A 23,178-nucleotide genomic window follows, 5' to 3' on the forward strand; every position below is an offset into this window, starting at 1 on the left:
GCCACATATTATATTTGTGGTTGGTTGTTGTTTATCTATGGTTGGCGCACGCGATATGCACACTACCCTGCGCTATTTGGTTGATTCATGCAATCATGCGAGTGCAGTCTTTTGTCTAGAATTTGTTGAGGGGTGACTGTATTATAATATTATTAAATTAATTTTATATTTATTTATTAATTAAAATAATTATTGAATATGAGTGCTACTAATAAAAGAAAAATAGACCTCGAAAATCGAGAATTTTGAGATTGCTGGGAGATAGATTATTTATTTCTTCTGAACAAGAATGGTAAACCACAGTGTTTGGAATGTTTTCAAATCAGTGCTGTGTGTAAAGAATATAACTTGAAGCATCATTATCTTTCAATGCATGAAAAAAAGTATCATTTGTACATGCAAGACATGAAAATACCACTAGTTAAAAAAATGAAAAAGCAGCTGGATCATCAAACGATTTATTTTAATCAAGAACCAAAATTTCAAGAAGCATCTCTATCTGCATCATTTAAAAGTTTGTTTAGAATTAGTAAAGGCAAAGAAGCCATTTTTGGATGGAGAATTCATTAAAAAATGTGCCATAAAAATGGCTCAAGTATTTAATGACAACGAAATGGTAAGAAAATTTCAAACAGTAAGTATCCTTTCTCCCCAGATAGTAAGCCAACCTGTAAACAAGATTAGCATGCATGTCACTAATACATTAGAAAACCTAATCAATAGTTCCTGTTATTTTTCGGTAGCATTGGATAAAAGCACAGACATTTCCGATACAAGTCAAATGCTTATCTTTATAAGAACTGTAAATGAAAATTATAATTATTCAGAAGAACTTTTAAAATTACAATCATTACACGGAACAACAAAAGGTGAAGATATTTACAAACAATTAAAATGTTCAGTAGAGCAGTATGACAGATTTGACAAGTGCACTGCTATTGTAACCGACGGTGCTAGAACTATGACAAGCAAAAATATTAGGCTCGCGGGACTTTTGCAAAAAGAAGGAATAACATGTCGTATGTTACACTATATTATCCATCAGGAGGCATTATGTGGTTTATCCCTACAACTAAAAGACGTAATGGACAAGGTTTGCAAAATTACTAATTTAATTCATGGCGGAAATCGTTCTCTTACACACCGAAAATTTAAAATGTTTTTGGATGAATTGGAAGCTGAATATGGAGATCTGATTTTACACAGTAATGCTCGTTGGTTAAGTGCTGAAAAGTGCTTGAGGAGATCCTTTACATTTCGAAAAGAAGTTCATCTTTTTCTCACAGAAATTGCCGTCGATGAAAATTTAACAGCAAATTTAGTTGATAAAAATTTTATTTATTCACTTGTTTTCCTAACGGACACTACAAATTATTAAAATATTTTGAATAAATCCTTGCAAGGACAAGATCAAAATGTGCATTGCCCTTATAAAATATGCTACTGGATTTAGAAACAAATTAAAATTGTTAAGGCTTAATTTAGAGCAAAATAATTTATTTCATTTTGAATCTTGCAAAGAGATCTATGAAGAAATGAAGGAATGTAATATAGAAGCAAATTTTAAAATATTTCTACCAAAATTGAATATGCTAATTACAGATTTCAATGAAAGATTTCTCAATTTAATTATCTTAAACAGTCTATTGATTTATTTTGTTATCCAATTAATATCAACTCCGTTGATCTTAAATATCAAATAGAATTATGCGACCTGCAAGCTGACCCATTTTTTACATCTTGTGGAGTAACTGGAATAGAAATATTCAAATTTTTAGATAAGGAGAAATATCCAAAATTGAGAAATTTTTAACTTCAAATTGTATCGATGTTCGGAAGTACATACAGGGTTGCCACTCAAACAGGAGAATGAAATTCCCTGACTTTTCCAGGTGTTTTTCAAGAAAATTCCAGTCTCTCCGCGTAATGTACGTTGGCTGTGCTAAGAGGTAAATTAATTATGGTATTACTTGTATTGTGTAGCAAATTCACTTAATTATTCAATAAATCCCAGAAGACATTTATTAATTATTCTTGGTATACTTTGTTTGATAATTTTGCTTACTTTTCCACTTAAGAAACTTAATAAAATTTAAGATATATACATTGGATAACAAATTAATGTTTTATTTAATTACTACTCATGATCATCACCAGTTCAACACGAGGCTAATCCGGTCCTTATCACAACGCAATGCTAAATAGTTAGGTTAGATTTTAGGTAAATTTAATTTGTGTGAGGTATCTTCTTAAAAGGCACCTTAACACTTGAAAACACAAATATAATTATAATAAGAGTTGTTTTCTTCACTGAAGATTGAGATTAGAATCTTCCCAATCTGGAATAAAATAAGACTTTTTTGCAGACATTCTGCAGCTAAACGAAAGAAAGAAATCTATTTTAACAAATTGAGGTAATTTATATTTGTTTCGTAGCATACATAAGGAAAAAAATATGTGCATTAAATTTCATGATGGTATGTCATCATACTGCTAGAATTAATTTCAGGATTATGCCAGAGAATATTTTCTGAAATATGGAAACATTATTTACTAATAATAAATAAATTTAGAGGGAAGAAGCAACATTAAATTATACGAATAACATAAAAATAAAGATAATTACTTAAAAATTGAATTAGAATAATCAACGATATTTTAGAGAATATAGTTATATATTACATGGTTAGCCTAAATGACTGATTACTATTTTTTATTTTACTGCAAAATGACAAGGTATTTATTAAAAAGGAAAAAAAAAAAGAGATTTAAAAAGATTTTGCGGTAAAATTCTAGTATACGGTAAGGTCTTGGCACGATTTTGAAAATTGTCGCCAAGAACAAAATGACCTGTTTACTGCTCATCATCATGTCGCCAAATCCCATTGTACCATACATGGAGATTATTCTAACCAAAAAACATCTATGTAAAGAAGAAAAGGTTCCATACAAGTAAAATGCTATTACAGCGCTAGAATGCGGAGGAAAAAATTTGTCAAGGGATTTGGCGACGGAACCTGGCGGCCAAAATTTCCCTCTCCGTGATGTGTACAGGAAATTATTTTGTGTGTGTGTGTAATTATGGCAAAGCCTTGAGGGATATCTGCCTAAGGGAAGGGATGCCTTCGTGGAGGACTTTCTAAGAGAAACTGGCTTGTATACACGTTACACATGGGGAAAACCACGAAAATGCCCATGCAGCCAGCCCGTTCGGGGGATTCGAACCTCGGACTGAACTACCAGTGTTCAGCGACTTTACTGCTCGGCCGCTGGTGGGCTTACAGGAAATTGAGAAACACGTGTTAAGAAGAAACGTTCTTTGCCAAAAAAGAAAACTACGAAAATCCGTTTTTAAATTATTGCAAAAAATCCAAGAAGAAACGTTTTATCAAAGAACGTTTCTTCTTGGATTTTTCGCAATAATTTTTAAAACGGATTACAGAAACACATGAAATACAGAATTGGAAGATGAAACAAAAATAGGTTTTATCAACTTTGACAAAATATTATAAAACAGATAACTAATCATTGATTACAAAACATGAATTCATGGAATTCTCCATTATGGAATTGTGTTAAGAACATCAATTGATGGCAAAAGAGTGTAGAAAAAAAAGCAAAAAGCTTCATTAAAACATAAATATTCATTCTTCATAAGATAAACTTAAAAGTAATCTGAAAATGGTTCCTTTGTTGAGCAGTTTTTTTTTTAAGAACTTTGTATCAGCTTTATGCTTATATTTTGTAGTATTATTTTCAGAATTGCAAATAAAATTGATCAGAGGTGCAGAAATTATTTTTCTCACATCCTTTTTTACCCATGAAAGTAGTAACTACATCTCCATTTATTTCAGGTATTTTATAACTTTTAAAAGAGCCTTTTATCTTAACTCTAGAAACATTTAAATATTCCTTAAAAAATGCAAGAAGCGAGTTCCACTGGTCGAAGATTCTAGATAAACATTTTTCATCAGATAACCAGTGTGTACATATCCATTTCAAAATTTTTCTTATTTCAATATTATGCAGCTGTTAGAATTATTTCAGTTTTCCCTTCCTTTATAACTCTTTTCAAGATGACAATAAATGTCAAAAATGTGTTCATCCACACTTATTGGTAAAGAAGCTAACCCTTTTCCAGCTGCTAAATTTAAGAGGTGACAGGAGCTCTCATAATTTGCAAATATGTGGGTTTTTTTTTTTTTTTTTTTTTTTTTTTTTTTTTTAAGATACCAGCAACAACAATTAAGTGTAAAATGACAATGGCAAATATTGAGCCTGAGGTAAGCATTAGAAGTCATGTGCCTTGTTGTATGATATTCAAAATGAATTGGAGATGTGCTTCATACTTTGTCAATTCGTTATTTGGCACCCTATAGAATGTCTAGGAAATGTGTGAAAGGTTAATAATTTCATACACAGGCTGCCAGTTTTTGATATTCTATAAAATGACTTAGTATTCTATACAATGCTAGCTTTTATACACTACTGGTAGCAAATATAGACATAAATAGGGTGATTAAAAATTATCTGGCGAAAGTGTGATGGCAGATGGATAGAACTAAGATTAGCAGATTTTGTAATGGAATGCATGTAAAGAAATGTGCACAAAGATGGTAAAGATTGCTGTTAAATGTTAAATCAAAGCTTTCTGGAGTAAATATTCATTACCCCAGGTCTTATTACGAAAACTATGCATTGCTACATTCACCAGTATGCATTTTGTCAGCAGAGCAGCTACTCAGGAAGTACATATAATGATTCACAGAGATCTCCTTTGAGCAATTGATCTATATCTGTCTGCAGTCATATAGACAAAATGCATGTCAGCAAAATCTGCTTTCAGGTAGCAATGCAGCTGTTCGAAATTTGTATGTGGAATGACAATTGACAATTTATGACAACAGAATGTTTTTATCTACCACTCAACAATACCAAGTACCACCTCAGTGTGCTATGTCTGCAAACAGATTTCATTACAAAATGCACTTATTTTGGTCCCCTCTACCTGCCTTTTCATTTTTGCCAAATATTTCTAATAACCTTGTATATATACATATATATATATATATATATATATATATAACAGTAGAATAGGAAATTTAGAACAGAAAAATAAGAATATTCATTGATTTGTTCACATATTTTAAAACTAATATTTGTATACTCACACAGAATCTGATTTCTTCATTTAATATTTTTTCACCAATAACCTAAGAGTAAAAAATATTCTTTAAGTACTTGCAGTAACAGTACCTATAATAAATATTATATAAATATGCAAAAAAAAACTTTTATACCATATGTATAATAAATTATATATTAATAAGTAAGGTACTAATTGATTTTCTAAGCCCCTGTTACCAAAACACATTGCCTACAGTGTTCTAACTTTGCGATTTAGTACCTAAAAGAAAAAGCATTCCCCACTTTCAAGGCATAACCCACAGATTATCCACAATTGTGAAAGGCCCATGTCAGTGTCTTTTTTTTTTTTTTTTTTTTTTTGCATGAACAAACTCTTGGGAATTTCGATTATTTTTCCAGGGCCACTTACTCGTCCAGTAGGTTGTCAAATTACATCTCACAAACAAACCTCTCTCATAATACTGCTCCTGTCAATCATATTATTTTGACATATGTGGAGTTGTTTATCAGACTACTTAAGAAACATTAAATCCTCTGTCGTACAGCTGATGAAACGCATCACTGTTAGGAATGGTATTATGTAAGCACTAAACCAGTTGTCATATCCAATGCTCTTTTTTGTTTACAACTTTATATATTGCACCTCTACATGCTCTTGATTGTGTTCGTTAATATAGTTTCATTTTGTGGCCATTTATACATATTCGGCTGCGAAATAATGTCGCTTTTTCCCGGGAAAATGACACAGCATTTTTCTCACATCTCAGTAAATTTAATATTGTCAACATTTTTACAATGTTTAAATTGAATAAAAAGTATTAGAATATCATGCAGTTTAGTAAATTCAGCAAACAGAAGTCGAAAGTGAAAGTACCATTTTATACTTAAATTGGTGGTTTATCGTGGGGCCATGAAAATCAAGTAATACCATAAATTAATACAGGTGAATAAATGTTATCACCTCACATATCAATTCTCTTTGATCATCAGACACAAACAACATCAATGCATTTTCAGCGCAAGCCTTCCTGGTTAGCTACAAATCAAAAAAACAGAATCAACTATAAACAAACAATGAATATCCTATGATTTTTGCATCAGATATGTCATACATACACACTTAACAACATTCCATGACACTCACGATTACTTATACAGTACAAAGTCCAAAATCCAGACTGGCTGGGACCTCATTAATTCCGAATTTGAGATTTTTCAGGATAATAGATCATCAATTTAAATCTGGTAAGATGGCATGCAGAAATTATACAATTAAAAATATGAAATCGTAATTTATGAAATAAAGAACAGTTACAACATAAAGGGTATCAAAATTTACAAAAAAGAAAGCTTAATATTTATTTGTTTACTTTATTAAACATTTCTTTCAATATAAGCTGTTTAAAATGCTTCCACAAAAAATTCAAAAGTTCCTCTTTCTTTTTTCTTGTGTGGACTTTCTAATGCCATACTCTTTGCATAATTTTAAGACGGATATGCTTTTATCCATTTTTTGCAGCAATTCCACTTTTTGCTTAACGGACCTCGAAACATGTTTTCGATATGTAGATCCTTTGGCAACTCCAGAATTGGAAACTCTTTTCAACATAACCGAAAGTTCAATAATATTGAAAGTTATAAAATTGCCGTAATAATAACAGTCTGCAAAAAATAATAAGCTGGATCAAATTAGAAGATTCTAGAGAGCAGCGCAGTCTGCTACATTAATTGAAATGCCTTATAATCAGTAAATATAATTTTGGCGTAGCTTAATAACATCTGTTATACATTATTGGCTGTGTATCACAAGATTGGCGATGAAACCCAAGTTGTTTTGCTAAATTTTGTCTTGCTCCTATTGCGTATTGAATTAAGCCTGAATTGTATTTAGTTTAGTTATTTACTATACCTACGTTTATTTCTTGCACATGCTTAAAACTAATCTGAGTCCTAAATAAATAAACTCATACACATACTTAAGGCTTTATCTAGGGCAGGCGCTCGATACCACCTGGTACAGTTTCTACAGGTCATAAATTCTGCTACAAAGCGCTTTCCGAAGGGCTCTAGTGTAGAATTGGGTGCCCCTTGGATTAGTGATAATATTTTTTTTTTTTTTTTTTTTTTTTTTTTTTTTTTTTTTTAAATTTTGATGATGAAACCTCATTTCTGGTTACCATGATAGTTTTGTTTCAGCTTCCTGATTTTTTTTAAATGAAAATAGATTGATATGTACAGGGACAAATTTAAGGCAATGTGCAATGCCTAATTTGTGCAGGACAAATTTAAGGCAGTGTGCAATGCATAGTTTGTGCAATTCTGGGATGTCATTTTAAGTGAAAACAGATCGATGTGTACTTGGACACAGAGTTTGTGCAATTGTTTGACTTTTTATTTTGGTTTTGTGTAGCAGCCATCTTGAAATCGTGCCTTCCTGGCGCCGATCTTGGCGTCAAAAAAGAATTTCCAAAAAAGTGAAAATCTCCACATGTTTTATTATGAAAGGGAAAATCAAACATGCATGCGTAAAGCATTAACGAAAAAAAAATGTTTGTGGCTTCGAGGTCTGGATTTTAGATCATTCTGGATAGTGGACGTCCGGATTGCAGACTTTGTACTGTATTCTCTTTGTAAAGTACCAATATTTATTGAAAAATACCCTCCTATGTCATAGCATAAGCCTACTTTGTTATTGTATCTTAATACTAGGATTTATTTCAATCAAAATGTTCATAACAATAACTTGTTTAACATTCTACAATCAAATATTTAATATTTAAGATATTTTTTTATTAAGGAAACAAATACAAAACTCCTTGTGTTCCACAAAGTATTCCATGAGGCTTACATATGTAAATAAATAACTAATAATACAAAGATATACAATTCAACAATAAAAACATAACATCTAGGTTTGGAGAGAGCAAAGAAAAAATATTAAAGTACTATTATTATAAAAAAGTTAAAATGAATACACTTATAAATACGTTAATACGCCTATAAATGAAAATAAACCAAGTTAATAATAATACAATAATATTAAAAATGAAATAATACTTAATACTGATACAAAGGAAAAATGATACATCTACATTACATTAATACATACGTATACAATACACAAAATAATGCGTCAAAAGATAAAAGAGAAAAATCCAATCATATAAAATACAAAAATCCAATCACATAAATAAAAATACTAAAAGTTCAAAGAACAAATAAAGTCATGCAGAACCGCCAAAGGCTTCAGAGTTCTCAACAAAATCAGAAAAAAGAGGAGGCCAGCAAATAAGAGAGCTGCCCAAAACTCACTTTAAATGAATTTCTGGAACTCGTATCTAACCTACATGTGATCTTGTTAAGATATTACAGAGTAAAATGAAAGACCATAGTCAGTTCAAAAATAAAGTAATTTGGTTCAAGGTCATTTCTTTAATAATAGTTCATATTCCACAATAACTCAATGTATTTTTGAACACCCTGCCCAATCCTTGGGCAAGAAGTGCATAGTTGTCTCAAGCTGCATTCAGACAATGGTATAAAGGGCATAAGTAGTTTAAGTCTAGCTGTGTTGCCAGGCAACCAGTCTGTGCTATGTCACAAAGTCTGCTTTAGGGCTCTTGGCATAAAGTTTGAAATTTTCATTTTTATGACGATTTGGGATAAGCATTGACCAATCAGAGCAAACATGTGAAACCAGAATGGAAAAACAGAGCAGGAAAGATGTAGACACATCCAATACATGTGCAAATTTAGCTTCTCTAAGTGGAGGCAGCTTAAACCCTGTGTTGCACGTGTGACTGGAATTTCCGTCACTGCATTTTATTCCTTGTGACTATGCCTCTGTGACATTTATGTTGCCGCCTGAATGCAGCCTAACTACAAACAGAAAAGACATAACTGATGCTCAGATTCCAAGGAACTTAAGGTCTCGACATTATAGTACAGTCGAAAGTCGTTAATCCGGACTCGTCGGGACTTCGGCGATTCCGGATTATTGGTTTTTTCTGAATTATAGATCATCAGTTTAAATCTGGTAAGATGGCATGCAGAAATTATAAAATTAAAAATATGAAACCGTAATTTATGAAATAAAGAACAATTATGATCTAAAGGGTATCAAAATTTACAAAAAAAAGCTTAATATTTATTTGTTTACTTTATTAAACATTTCTTTCAATGTAAGTTGTTTAAGTTGCTTCATTTTATATGTGATAATACATTCTCTTTAATTCTTTAAACAGACATAGTTTCTTGTTCAGTTACAAAGTTCCGCTGTTCAAGTCCTATAATTGCTGTGTCGAGAATACCGACTAATTTGTCAATTGAAATTTTTTTGTTTTCAATAACCTCTATTACTTTCTTCGCTATCGGAAGCGAATTATAATGACGAGGAATTTGATTTAAATCATATCAAAGATGGAGTACATCGAGATGAAATACTACATTTAATAAGGTATTATAAGCCAAATAAAATAAAAACATCTGCACTGAAGATAAGGATAGTGCTGACAGACATCAACTTCCAATAGAAGACTGACATCCAAGGATAGACTGACATCAACTTCCAATTCATTGCGCAAAGATAAACAAAGTTTAGATAAACAAACGTTAAAGTTTAGATAAACAAACGTTAAAGTTTAGATAAACAAAGGATATGTCTTTATCCATTTTTTGTAGCAATTCCACTTTTTGTTTAATGAGCTTCGAAACATACTTTCGCTTTGTAGATCATTTACATATTAATAAATATATATTAGAAATTCTATTTGACATAATCAAAAGTTCAAGCTTACTTTTAATAAATTGCTTTAACAGTCTGCAAAAAATAATAAGCCGGATCTAATTCGAAGATTAAGGAACAACGCAATCTGCAACATTAATTGAAATAGATAATTAAGTAATTTTAGCTTAGCTTACACCGTCCGTTATACATTAAAAGCGCACTCGTAAACGTATTTTGCGCACGCGCACAAGCATATTCTCAGCTGTAAAGGCCTTACGCACATGCGTCAACCCGACGCATGCGCAGAAAGTTTGAAGCTTTGAGGTCCGGATTATAGATCATTTCGGATTATGGGTGTCCGAATTAACGACTTTTGACTGTACTTGCCTATGAAATCAAAAAATCCACAGTTTAATACCAGATGGCAGAAACTTCCACCTCTGACACTTAACAGACAAAAATGACACCATCACAGTACTGACATCAAACTAAAATTTCCATAAGCCATTTTAAAATTTTGCAATGCTTATGGTATTTTTAAAATATTCCTATTCACCGACACACAATATGTCATTGTATAAAAAGACAATATGGTTCAGACACAATGAATTACTAGATAATTTTCAATGGAAAACTAGGTTTGTGTCAAGAATGCACTCACATCATGAAGCAAATCTTAAAAAAACTACAGTGATGGGAGAAATTTTATACCAGAATGTTGGAATTTAAAAAAAACTGAAAAGCCATATGGAGATGGGCTATTCACAACTAATTACAGTCAAAAGTCGTTAATTCGGACTCGTCGGGACTTCGGCGATTCCAGATTATCGATTTTTCCGGATTATAGATCATCAGTTGAAATCTCGTAAGATGGCATGCAGAAATTCTAAAATTAAAAATATGAAATCGTAATTTATGAAATAAAGAACAATTATGATCTAAAGAATATCAAAATTTACAAAAAAAAAAAAAAAAAAAAAAAAAGCTTAATATTTATTTGTTTACTTTATTAAACATTTCTTTCAATGTAAGTTGTTTAAGTTGCTTTGTTTTATGTGATAATACTTTCTCTTTAATTCTATAAACAGACATAATTTCTTGTTCAGTTACAAAGTTCCACTGTTCAAGTCCCGTAATAGCTGTGCTGAGAATACCGACTAACTAGTCAATCAAAATTTTTTCGATTTCACTAACCTCTCTGTCACCTTCTTCATATCTTTATCCATTTTTTTGCAGCAATTCCACTTTTGTTTGATCGAAACATACTTTCATTTCGTAGATCCTTTGGAAGCTCCAGCATGGGAAATTCTATTTGACATAATCATAAAGTTCAAGTTTACTTTTATAAAATTGCTCTTACAGTCTGCAAAAAATAATAAGCCGGATCTAAATCGAAGATTAAGGAACAACGCAATCTGCAACATTAACTGAAATAGATAATTAGATAATTTTAGCTTATACCGCCCGTTATACATAACACGCGCACGTGAAAACGTATTCTGCGCTTGCGCACACGCATATGCGCAGTTGTAAAGGTCTTACGCGCACGCGTAAACGCCTATGTGCATGTGTCAACACGGCGCATGTGCAGAAAGTTTTTAGTTTTGAGGTCCGGATTATGAGTGTCCGAATTAACGACTTTTGACTGTATATAACTATAATATGGTAAGCAATAAAACCATTATAAAATAGAAAAAAAAGTTTCAAGCAACTTTATGAAGAAATTGCATTTTACAACTACAGAAGTGTTTAAAAATATACAAAAATCATTCTCGTTACTCTTGCACTTTATTTAGGAAAATATGTTCCTAAGGTGCACAAATATTAAACCTTTGCAATTTGCTTTCTTCTGAATTCCAAATGTATTTTTTGGATTCTAATTCACAACTTGAAAAAGAAAGAAGACACACCTACTTTAATAAGAAAGTGTAAAGCTTTTCATTTAAATGCAAAATGACACATAGAATTAGCACAAACAAAGAGAGCTAGAAACAAAGATAATTAGCAAATATTTACTATAAACTCTAAATGAAACAAGATGGGACAAAACTCTTCACTGAGAAAGTGTAAATCAATATGTGAAATTATTTAAAATAAGCTGTAAACTTACTAAGCTTTTGTATAAAATTATGATTGTGTCCCCAATGTCATAACTAATAGATGGAAACAAAACCTAATCCTAAATGATTTAAGTAATCCATTAAATGGCCACTAGATCATGAGATATGTTCTGCTTCTTTCAGATATGTTCTGCTTTTGAGCAAGTTATGACCGAATGTATTTGCAATGAAATTCAGTAATGAGATATGAGGTACATTATCAACACAGAATGTTTCTAATGTGTTCATCTTTTCTCCTGATCTGATAGTTCTTATCTGTTCCAAAAGTAGTTTTATTGCAGAAGTAAGTCTTAAAAATGGCATATTGTTTGAAATTGAGTAAAATTACTATGCATGTAATATTATCTGAAAAATAAAATTACTTCATGTTGTAGCACAATTTCTGTTTCAAGTCAGAATTATATTTCAAAAATACAACTACCATTTGTAATACCACAAGCCAGATTTAAGGTGCCATTTGATAGCTGCAATTTGATTGATTTAGTAATACAGATTAAAAAAATTTAAGAATATTTACTAACTAAATAAATACTACTAATGTTAAACAAAATGGTGTGAAATGAATTTAAAAAAAAGGGATAAAATATGTAGAATATATATCAACCAAGAGTGTTAAACTACAAAAGAAATGAACAAATTAATACATACATATATATATTATTAATATATGTTTAAAAGGCACAAATTAATACATATACAGTACAAAGTCCGAAATCCGGACGTCCATTATCTGGAATGATCTAAAATCTGGACCTCAAAATCACTAACAAAATTTTTTCTCGTAGGCTTTACGCATGTGCATTTGATCCCCCTCCGCACATAATAAAACCTCTGGAGAGTCCCAATTATTAATTTCACTTCAACACTAAATAAAATATCTTCTTGTTGAAGAAACAATCATTTCAGCATAAATTTGTATGATCAGTAAGTTGGCTCCGTTGCTGCGTATCTGCTTGACACATATCTCAAACTGAAACATTCCACATAGATACATCATTGATCTGAGGCCAACCTGGCAAATCATTACTTATTATACTTTCCTTTCATCACCGCAAGTTTATCAAAATATGACATCTTGTGCCGGCCCTCAATAAGACTTAGGTATATGTGAGAATTTATTTACTCAGATCTCTGATAAGCCTTAAGCATGTGCAAGAAATAGACATAAGTATAATAAATAACTAAACTAATACAATTAAGGCTTAATTATATTATAGTCTCTGCACGATAGAAGCAAGATAAAATTTAATGGAACAACTTGTTAGTCGCCAAGCCCATGATGCATAGTCAAATATGTATAGCGAAGGATAGCTAAATTTTACAATAATAGCCGCCAATTTTTAAAGTTTTCGGATATTGCAAAACAAAGGTGAAATTTTCCAATTAATGGATTTTGTAAAGAAATGTGGAGATGCTGTAATAAATGAAGATGATATAAAAGAAGTTTTTCATTGTCATGACAATGCTTCTCAATCATCAATTAATTAATGAATGGCAAAATTTGTTGTATAGTTCTAGATCCATAAAATACCTCTATCTTTAGTGAAGAAAGTGACAGAGAAGTTAATGAAACCGAGAAAATTTCAATTGACAAGTTACTCAGAATTCCCAAAACAGCAGTTACAAGACTTCAACAATGAAACTGAACAAGAGAATATGTCTGTCTACAGAATTAAAAAGAAATTATTATCACAAAAAATGAAGCAACTTAAACAACTTACATTGAAAGAAATGTTTAATAAGGTAAACAAATAAATATTAAGCTTTTTTATAAATTTTGATACCCTTTAGATCATAAATACTTCATTATTTCATAAATAGCGACTTCATATTTTTAATTTCATAATTTCTACATGCTATCTTACTATATTTAAACTGATGATTTAATATCCGGAAAATTCCCAAATCCAGAATAGCCGGATTTAGAAATTTTCTGGATATTAGATCTTCTTTACACTCTGTAGTATACTCAGGGTAATGTTCTTGACAAAGTCCCGACAAGTCCGGATTTCAGACTTTGTACTGTATATTTTAATGTGTGTACATTTTGAAGCAACAAAGATAGAAACAAAAATTATAAAAAAAATCTGAAAGTTTTCAGACTTTATATCACAACCAAAGAGGCATTTTTAAAAATGTTTTGTGCGTTACCTATAGTTATTAAATATTATATTCTTTGCACCTTAAACCATAAAATTCAATTCAACAGCAGTATCACAACATGATTTAAAAAGAGCATGTCTGGAGAATTTCCGGCACTGGGGATAAAAATGTCCCCCCTCGCCATAGTCTTGCCACTGCTCGCTTTGAAATTATCGAGTTTGCTAATCAAAAATTCGTTGAAATTTTTACAAAATCTGAAATAGATAATAAAACAAATTCCAAATTAATGCTTCCAGTGGCCTAATTTGGATTAATTGGAAGCCCTAATTCCAGTGGCTTCGAGTGGAAGATTACGTTATTGAAAATTGATGGCTCTAGGTAACATTGTTCATCACAATGCGAGAAACATGGATACATTTATGCAGATTCTTCATTATTTAATTTCTTTAAATATAACACAGGACAATAATATTGGTGGCAACAATATGAAATGCCAAAAATGCCAAAATGAAATTAATAGCCCTTCTTGGCTTATGCCCTTTGGGATAAAAATATTAACAGTCAAAATAAATAATTGTTTATGTCTTTTAATTTTTTTACTATAATACTAAATATAGCTTAACATTTGTTGCATTAGCAAATGCTAATAGAACTAAATGAAACATTTTAAAGAAAATGCTCTTTGTTATTTTGGGTGACCAGTATACGTGAAAATATATTTCTGACTTTTTAGATAATAACAGATTCTCAAAATGTCACATATTACAGAATATATCAAATGGGTAAATTTTTCTCAATCGATTCAAAAGCATTACCTTGAAAATTTTATGGCATATATAATTTGAAAAATGTTAGCCAAATTCTGAAGAAACTCAAGTTTGTGCTATATATTGCCACTTAGCAAGGCCCGAATTGCTAGCTCAATTCCAAAAAAGTAGATTTGAACTGTGTGTGAGAATTGAATGTACGAGTGTAGTCTTTCCTTCTTTTTACACTCCGTAGTATACTTAGGGCAATTTCTTTACCCTAAATTTTCCTAAATTTCTACCCTAAATTACTGGCATGTTTATCTGTAATTTCAAATAAATGCTTAACTTTCAAGAGTTAAACTTAACTTTCAAGAGTTAACTTTCAAGAGGATTGAAAAAAAAAATTTTGCTACTTTCATATTATCCCATCGGCCCTGGGACCAGCCAAGCAGAATGATTTAGCACCAATCATGGATAAGTCCAACTTAACAATACATTCATTAAGATCTGCACTTTTGTATGTAGCCACATTTAGTTGTTAGGAACAACTATATAAATTAACTGTTACACTAGTAATTTTTTATTATTATTTTGAAAAAAAAAATATTTAAATTTGGGACTTGTGTTCTACAGAACAGCGAGCAGTAGATTGTTTCCAAAGTCATGGTATCCTCCCATAAAAAATGATATGGTCAATTGAATATGGCTGATAAAACAATAATATACTGGAACAATTACCTGCTGGAAGTCTCCACTCACAACCTTTAAACAAAACTTCTGATAAAATCAGATGGCCTAATAATATAGTAGAAATTGACAAAAACGTTTTAACGAAGTGCAAAAATGAAGCAGGTTAAATACTGATTGTTTAATAAAGAAAGAGGCATCAGTTCCTTCAGAATTCTGGAGAAATGATTGGCATGACTTTGGCAGAATCTCTGTCAACTTTTACAGTCGATAAGATAATACATAAGTACCAAAAAATATATATATCAAACATGAGGGGATTTCAGTGTCAGGGAATGTTAAAAAAAATTATCTAATGCTAGATAAATGTATACAGTCAAAAGTCTTTAATCCGGACTCGTTGGGAATTCGGCGATTCCGGATTATTGGTTTTTTCTGAATTATAGATAATCAATTTAAATCTGCTAAGATGGCATGCAGAAATTATAAAATTAAAAATATGAAACCGTAATTTATGAAATAAAGAACAATTATGATCTAAAGGGTTTCAAAATTTACAAAAAAAAAATGCTCAATATTTATTTCTTTACTTTATTAAACATTTCTTTCAACGAGCACATGCGTAAAGCATACATTGCGCATAGTCGAAATTAGAAAATTGCAACCAGAAAACTATTTGATGTGTATTTGTGATACTCATAATGACGAGGAATTTGATTTAAATCATATCAAAGATGGAGTACATCGAGATGAAATACTACATTTAGTAAGGAATTATAAACCAAATAAAATAGAAACATCTGCCCTGAAGATAAGAATAGTGCTGACAGATCAACTTCCAGTTCATTGCGCGCCTCAACGTCCCCTCATTCCCGCAGAGCAGCGCAAAATTGATAAACAGATTTCGGAATGGTTAGAGAAACAAGGGAATATGCCTTTATCCATTTTTTGCAGCAATTGCACTTTTTGCTTGATGGACATAGAAACATGCTTTTGCTTTGTAGATCCTTTGGCAGCTCCAGAAATGTAAATTCTTTTTGATATAATCGAAAGTTCAAGCTTACTTTTATAAAATTGCTCTAACAGTCTGCAAAAAATAATAAGCCGGATCCAATTAGAAGATTAAAGAACAATGCAATCTGCAACATTAACTGAAATAGATAATTTTAGCTTATACCGTCCATTATACATTAAATGCGCATGCCTAAAGATATTATGCGCATGCGTAAACACATATGCACACGCGTCAACGCATTATGCGTTGACACATGTGCAGAAAGTTTGTAGCTTTGAGGTCTGGATTATAGATCATTTTGGATTATGGATGTCCAGATTAAAGACTTTTGACTGTATATCTTTCAAATTTTGGAAGGGTGGGAGGAGTGATCTTCTAGCAATGGTGAAAAGGATGCATGGAGCAAAAAGGCTCGAGAACCCCTGTTCTACATCTAATAACTTTTAGTTTTCATAATTTGAGATCAATATACTGGATTTTGGATACAAAATCTCAATGTTATTCAAGAATTACATGCACAGCCCATAATTTAAAAAAAAAATATGAATTGCTGTACAAAGGTACAAAATATTAAATTTTAAAACTCATAAAATATCTACAAATATTTATACCCTCTCCTTCTCAGATACAGGTAATCTAAAAATGACAATACATACTGCCATTTCTTTGTTTCAGATTTAATTTCAAGTAATTAAAAAAGTTCTTTAAGACATATTACTTTTTATTTGTTAACAAACAGCTTGTAAGTTCAGCATAGTTCAAAGCAGCAGCCGCACATAAAATACAAAATATTGCATTGAAATCTATATGCAATTAACTAGGCTTTGAAAAGAAATAATTACATAAAATGAGCACTGCTGACTGTCTTATAAATCAATACAAATATATTCTGAAACACATCTTCCCCATATTATAACCAAAAGATTTTGATTACAGGGCATGTTATTTTTTTGACTGAGTTTTAACAATTTTTTCTCTTCCTTATTTCTTAAAAATATCCAACTTAAAAATTTGTCTATTGCTATAAGATTTCACAATAAAACATGAAATTGGATGGATAAGTAATTCTTTTAGATAGTCACTTACAATTTTATTTGCTTCTTGTTGCAACGCATATGAAGAATTGGAATACAAAGACTCTAAAAAAATTAAAAACATAAATCAAAATTTCAAAAGCCATGAAAATTACTTTATACAAAATAACACTAAAGCACAGATTTAAAGTTTACTTACCACTTAATTTAAGAAAATCTGAAGACTCCAGAACATCCATCTTCATACGAGAAAATTTTTCACTACAATTTAAATACATTAAATGTTGTTAGCTAAGTACTAAATGAATGTTTAAAATTACATGAAATTCATATTTTAAATAGAATTGCAAAAATTGACATTTATTATACTATAAGATAAATATGCAAAATAACATACACTTAAATCATATAAATTTTTGAAGTACCATGATAACAGTAATTGCACTTTATTCTGTTAAATTATATATATACAGAGTCTGACTAAGGCAGGGGCATATAGGGCAATTGCCCCGGGCCTCCACATCAGAGATGGCTCTACAGCTCAAATAGAAAGTTTGTTTTACATTTCCTTCTTTAATGAACTTTTTTAACACAAAATATAACTACAGTGTAAAATCCGTCAGTTTTATTTCAGCTTCTTCATTAATTTATCATATGAGCATAAAAAATCTGTATTTCATAAATCCTTGGCTTTCTAGGGCGGAAATTCAGCTACATTTTCGCAATTACAATGGTCAAATTTGTCCATTTGTTTTCTACAAAAATACAGGCTTGTGATTGGCTTAATTAAGCCATCGTAATTGTAAAAATTTAGCTGAATTCCACCCTAATGTCAGCAAGGATATGAATTTTTTGCAGCTAGATGAAAAAGTTAACAATTAGAAAATTGCATTTTGGAAACTTGTTATATCTATAATGAAGTGAAAAATTTAAGTATCTCTATAAAGTTCTGTTCTTCACTACTGAAGTAGTGAAGCACTTCTGCATTATTGAAGTAGTAAAGCAGTTCTGTTTCACTGATAAATACTTCTGCTTCACTACTTCAGTAGTGAAGCAGAAGTGGGGGCAAAGAAGGTTTTGCCCCGGGTTCCAATTAGGCTAAGTTGGGCCCTGCATATATAATGAAAGCTAATGTGATATACATAATACTAACCAAGAACCAACCTAATGCATAACATTTGGAACATCTTAGATTAGGTCAGATACTTTAATTATGACAAAGCACACTATAGCTAACTGCAAAACGAAAAGATCATTTTACATCAAAGGTTAAAAAATAGTAATTTGTTGGGGCTATCTGCTTAGGTTATTTACTTTATTATAGTTTTTAAAGGTAAAAAGAAGACACAAAATTGCATGTGCAATCAGTCTGTCCACATCGTTTCAAATAAAAGTCAAACTACCAGTACTCAGTCGTCTTATCTATTTGAGCCTCCGATGTGCATCTTCAGGGATCTATACATACTTACAATAAGCATACGATAAACTTTTCGGTTGACCTTTACATTATGGTAACTTGGCGTTTTTTTGGCGAAAATTTGGCGACCAACTCTCCTACAGCAACCCTCTATTTTTTTTTCCCCGCCGCCATTTTGTCTTCACGAAGTAAAGACATGTTTCTTTTCTTTTTATCTACTGAACACTTCTTCCAACAATCTACTAGCCGAATTACACTTATGCTAGAAATTTTATCTAACAAAACTGCTTAATCATGACAAATATTCACTGCAAAATTGGGAAAAAGTGCACAATACCATACTCCTTACGCGTTTTTCAAAATAACACATACACATAAACCATGTACACGCCGACTTATTTTTACTTAAAAAAACATCCCAGAATTGTACAAAAATGGCATTGCGCACACTCTTCACTATATCCATGTACACTGCTTTTTTCTCATAAATTAGAAAAATTTCACGAAAATACATGACAATTTTCTCAATCTTTAAACTCGGTAAAAAGAACATATATGAAATTACCTGATCGTGAAAAAGTATTTACCCTTTCCAAATATGAACATTTCCACATATAAAATAAATATAATATCCAAAAACTTTTACCTCTAAATCATCTATTACATTATACACGTCACCAACGAATTCATACCGCAAGCATTACAAATACTTAGTATCAAATATTTAAATTATTTCCATGCACATTTACTTCAACTTAAACGTATACCAAATTCCTACAAACATAAAATTCACAAAATAACTATCATTTAATTAAAATATAATTAAATTCAAAAACACTACTTAAAATATAAATGAGCACATACATTAAATTAATAAAAATTACCTTACAATCCTAATTACTTTAAACTAAATCATTGCTAATAACAATTTTCCCAATAATACCAAATTCCTTTACTTCCACCTTACATTTAGAACAATGCATAAAAATAATATCCTCAAATAATTAAAAATACTAACTTACCTAATCTTCTTCAGAATCTTGATTACGTGTCCGATAAACTTTTCTTCTTTCTGTTTCAGGATCTTTAAAATCATACTTATATTTCACAGCAAGGTACCAGGTAAAATAAATAACTTAATATAACATCTTTATTTCTATCTCGCACAACCTTAAAGAAACATTTATTACTACCCTTTTCAATACCACTAAATACCCATTTAGAATTCACTTTAGTTACGGCCATGGGATCCAAAAATTCACGAACACTGTTTCACACAACACAGAATAAAGCCAAATACAAAATTTCCAGATTTTTTCCCGATTTCCCCCCTTTTCCGATTAAAGAACCGTAATTCATCCATTAATATCACATGACATATCCCATGATCTCTCATTTCCCTCACACAAAATAATGCATAATCGGAACTGAGTACTGCTTACATTATTACCAAAGTCCCAGGTAGGAACCTTTATCGCCTCCAAAATGTCGCCAAACTACCAGTTACCATATTGTAAAGATCAACCAACGTTTCTTGCAGTTTACATACTCACAGTTGAGAAAACAAATTATTACACATTGCAAAACAGTTGAAAGTCAACTAATAATATTCTGCCCCTTTAGCAACTTCAACAAGGGTCAGTTTCAATCAGTACACAACATATAATTATTAGCATTTATAACAGAAAATAATATTTCATAGATAAGTAAATTGGTTTTTACATTAACAAATTAAATAGTCAAAATAATAAGCAAAATAATAATTAAATAGTCAAATTAAATAGTAAGCCTCTATGGCTTAAAATATTTCATAATTTTCAGTTAAAATGATGTCAGTTGCAGCAAAGATGGTAACCAGTTTATTTCATCTCAGGTACAGCTATGCACTGGTGTCATTATATTTAAGCAGGAAGAATGAATATTAATTTGGGAATTTCCTATTTAACACCTTCAATTAATTTGATAATGAAATACTGGTATTTTTCTTTTCTTTTTAAAGAAAGAAATCAAGATTACATGATTTCACAACTATGAAATGATGAAGAACAGTAATTAAATTCTTTCTTTCAGAACTTATCTCCAAACCAAACTCCAAACCACTCCAAACCACACATTTGATTTTAAGCGTAAAGAACATAACTACTAAAAATACTGGATAGGAATGCAATAAAATATACTCAATCTACATTCTTCAATAGTTCTATATTTCTTGACAGGTATTTAAAGTAGCACATAGGGGCCATATAAAGCCAAGCGCTTGTTGTTAAGGTCGAGGATGAGATGCTGAAGAAAGTATCCTGTCAGCATTGCGTATGTTTTTATTGTAGGAACTCACTTTTTTTCTGTATCTAACATAATATATTAGCTACATGTTAAATTTCAATCATAACATTGAAGTTAAAATAATTGAACTAGATTTTAATTACTTAGATAGCACTTACTATAAAAAGATTAACATCTAAGTTCATTCGCACAATTACAGTCTACCGTGCAACCGTCTACCAAAGTAGCATCCAATATTAATACAATCATTCTGATATAGATTTCTTCATACTTATTTAGCAGAAAAAAAGTTAGGTGTTATTTTGAGGAGACTATGTTAGAAATTATACTGCAAATTTCACTTTTTTAACAGCGAATTAATTGAAAAGCATGTTATATATAAAGCGCATCTAATGCATAAAAATCACTGTAAAAAATAACAACAATATTTTACTTGAAGAATTCTTCCAAAATCAAAATGGAATGCTAACAGATGTAAAAAGAATACTAAGATTTTTCACTGGTGGATTTTAAAAGCAATTACAAAACCTTCATAAATCATGACTGAGCTAAAATAAAAATTGCACAACTGAAAAAAAATTGAAAATTTTAAAATAATTACCAAATTAGCAGTTCTTGTCAGCTAAACATTCTAAAATGTTAATGCATTTTAACAACCCAACCGACCGCCTTCCGAAGTAAATTACCCAGAAATATAAATTTTCGTCTGCTGCAACAGGAAATTGCCAGATTTGAAATTAAGAATTATCACTAGAAGTTGAATCTACTTGGGCTGACCGTATTTCCGTGAGCCAAAATCGAGACATCAAGATGGCAGAAAAGAGAAAACAGGATGATTTAAAAAAAAAATATTAAAAAAAAGTTCTGACACAAAATGCTTTCAGTTTTTTTTCTTCAATTACTGATTTTATACAAAAGTTTGAGAAGTGGATAATATTTCGTCTGGATTATACCATCTTGATAAAATGTTCCTATATAGTAAATTTCGATTTTTCAACGCCTGATCAGAGACTTTAAACATTCCATTACATTTAAAAAAAATTGTATCGCAAATAATATAAGATTCATAGGGTTGTTGAAATCCTATCTATTTGAATCACATACACTAGGAAATCTGGAGAACCGTTCATCTGGTTTGTGATATTTCGACTCAGATGTTCGGTGAACTTGCGCTGTTTCCGCAAGCAGTCTAACAAAGAATATACGGTACAAAGTCTTAATCCGAACACGTCGGGACCTTGGCGACCCCGGATTTGGAATTTTTCCGGATATTAGATAAAGGAAACCTCCTTGTATTAGATAAGTTTAAATCTAGTAAGGTGGTACGTAGAAATTATAAAATAAAAAATATGAAATCACGATTTATGAAATAATGAAGCATTTATGATCTAAAGGGTATTAAAATTTACAGAAAAAAAGCTTAATATTTATGTGTTTACTTTACTAAACATTTTTTTCAGTACGAGTCGTTTTTTAAGTAGCTTTGTTTTTTGTGCTAATACTTTCTCTTTATTTCTATAGACAGATATAATTTTTTGTTCAGTTACAAAGTTCCATTGTTCCATTCCTGTAATTGCCTAAAAGAAAATTTGGCCTAACTTGTCAGTTGAAATTTTTTTGTTTTCAATGATCTCTCTGTCACTTTCTTCGCTATCGGTAGCGGTATTTTCTGGATCTAGTGTGTATGTGTGGTGTGTGTGTGTGATCATGGTAAAGCCTCGAGGGCTATCTGCCTAAGTGGAGGATTGCCCTCGTGGAGGACTTTCTAAGGAGAACTGGCTCGTATACACGTTACACGTGGGAAAAACCACGAAAACGCCCATGCAGCCAGCCCGTTTGCGGGATTCGAACCCCGGACCGAACTACCGGTGTTCAGCGACTTTACCGCACGGCCGC

The 23,178-nt window shown here is 31.0% G+C and overlaps 1 protein-coding gene across 3 annotated transcripts in view; it reads right to left on the reverse strand.

Annotated features, from left to right (window-relative positions):
• Positions 1-23,178, reverse strand: part of LOC118204188 (cGMP-dependent 3',5'-cyclic phosphodiesterase-like) — a 157,602-nt gene that overhangs the window by 86,999 nt on the left and 47,425 nt on the right. For 2 of the 3 annotated variants that reach the window (XM_085820735.1, XM_085820734.1), the window contains exons 2-5: positions 17,782-17,843; positions 17,635-17,687; positions 6,110-6,184; positions 5,172-5,213 (exon numbers count right to left, since the gene is read on the reverse strand). In XM_085820735.1, the coding sequence (XP_085676861.1) occupies positions 5,172-5,213; positions 6,110-6,184; positions 17,635-17,687; positions 17,782-17,843 (232 nt within the window). Of the gene's footprint in view, positions 1-5,171; positions 5,214-6,109; positions 6,185-17,634; positions 17,688-17,781; positions 17,844-21,883; positions 21,978-23,178 lie in introns of those variants that run through there. The other variant, XM_085820736.1, reaches the window with a different exon arrangement.

This window comes from Stegodyphus dumicola, chromosome 7 (assembly GCF_044657685.1).
Source record: "Stegodyphus dumicola isolate Sdum_Otavi_A_Nest chromosome 7, ASM4465768v1".
Taxonomy (NCBI): domain Eukaryota; kingdom Metazoa; phylum Arthropoda; class Arachnida; order Araneae; family Eresidae; genus Stegodyphus; species Stegodyphus dumicola.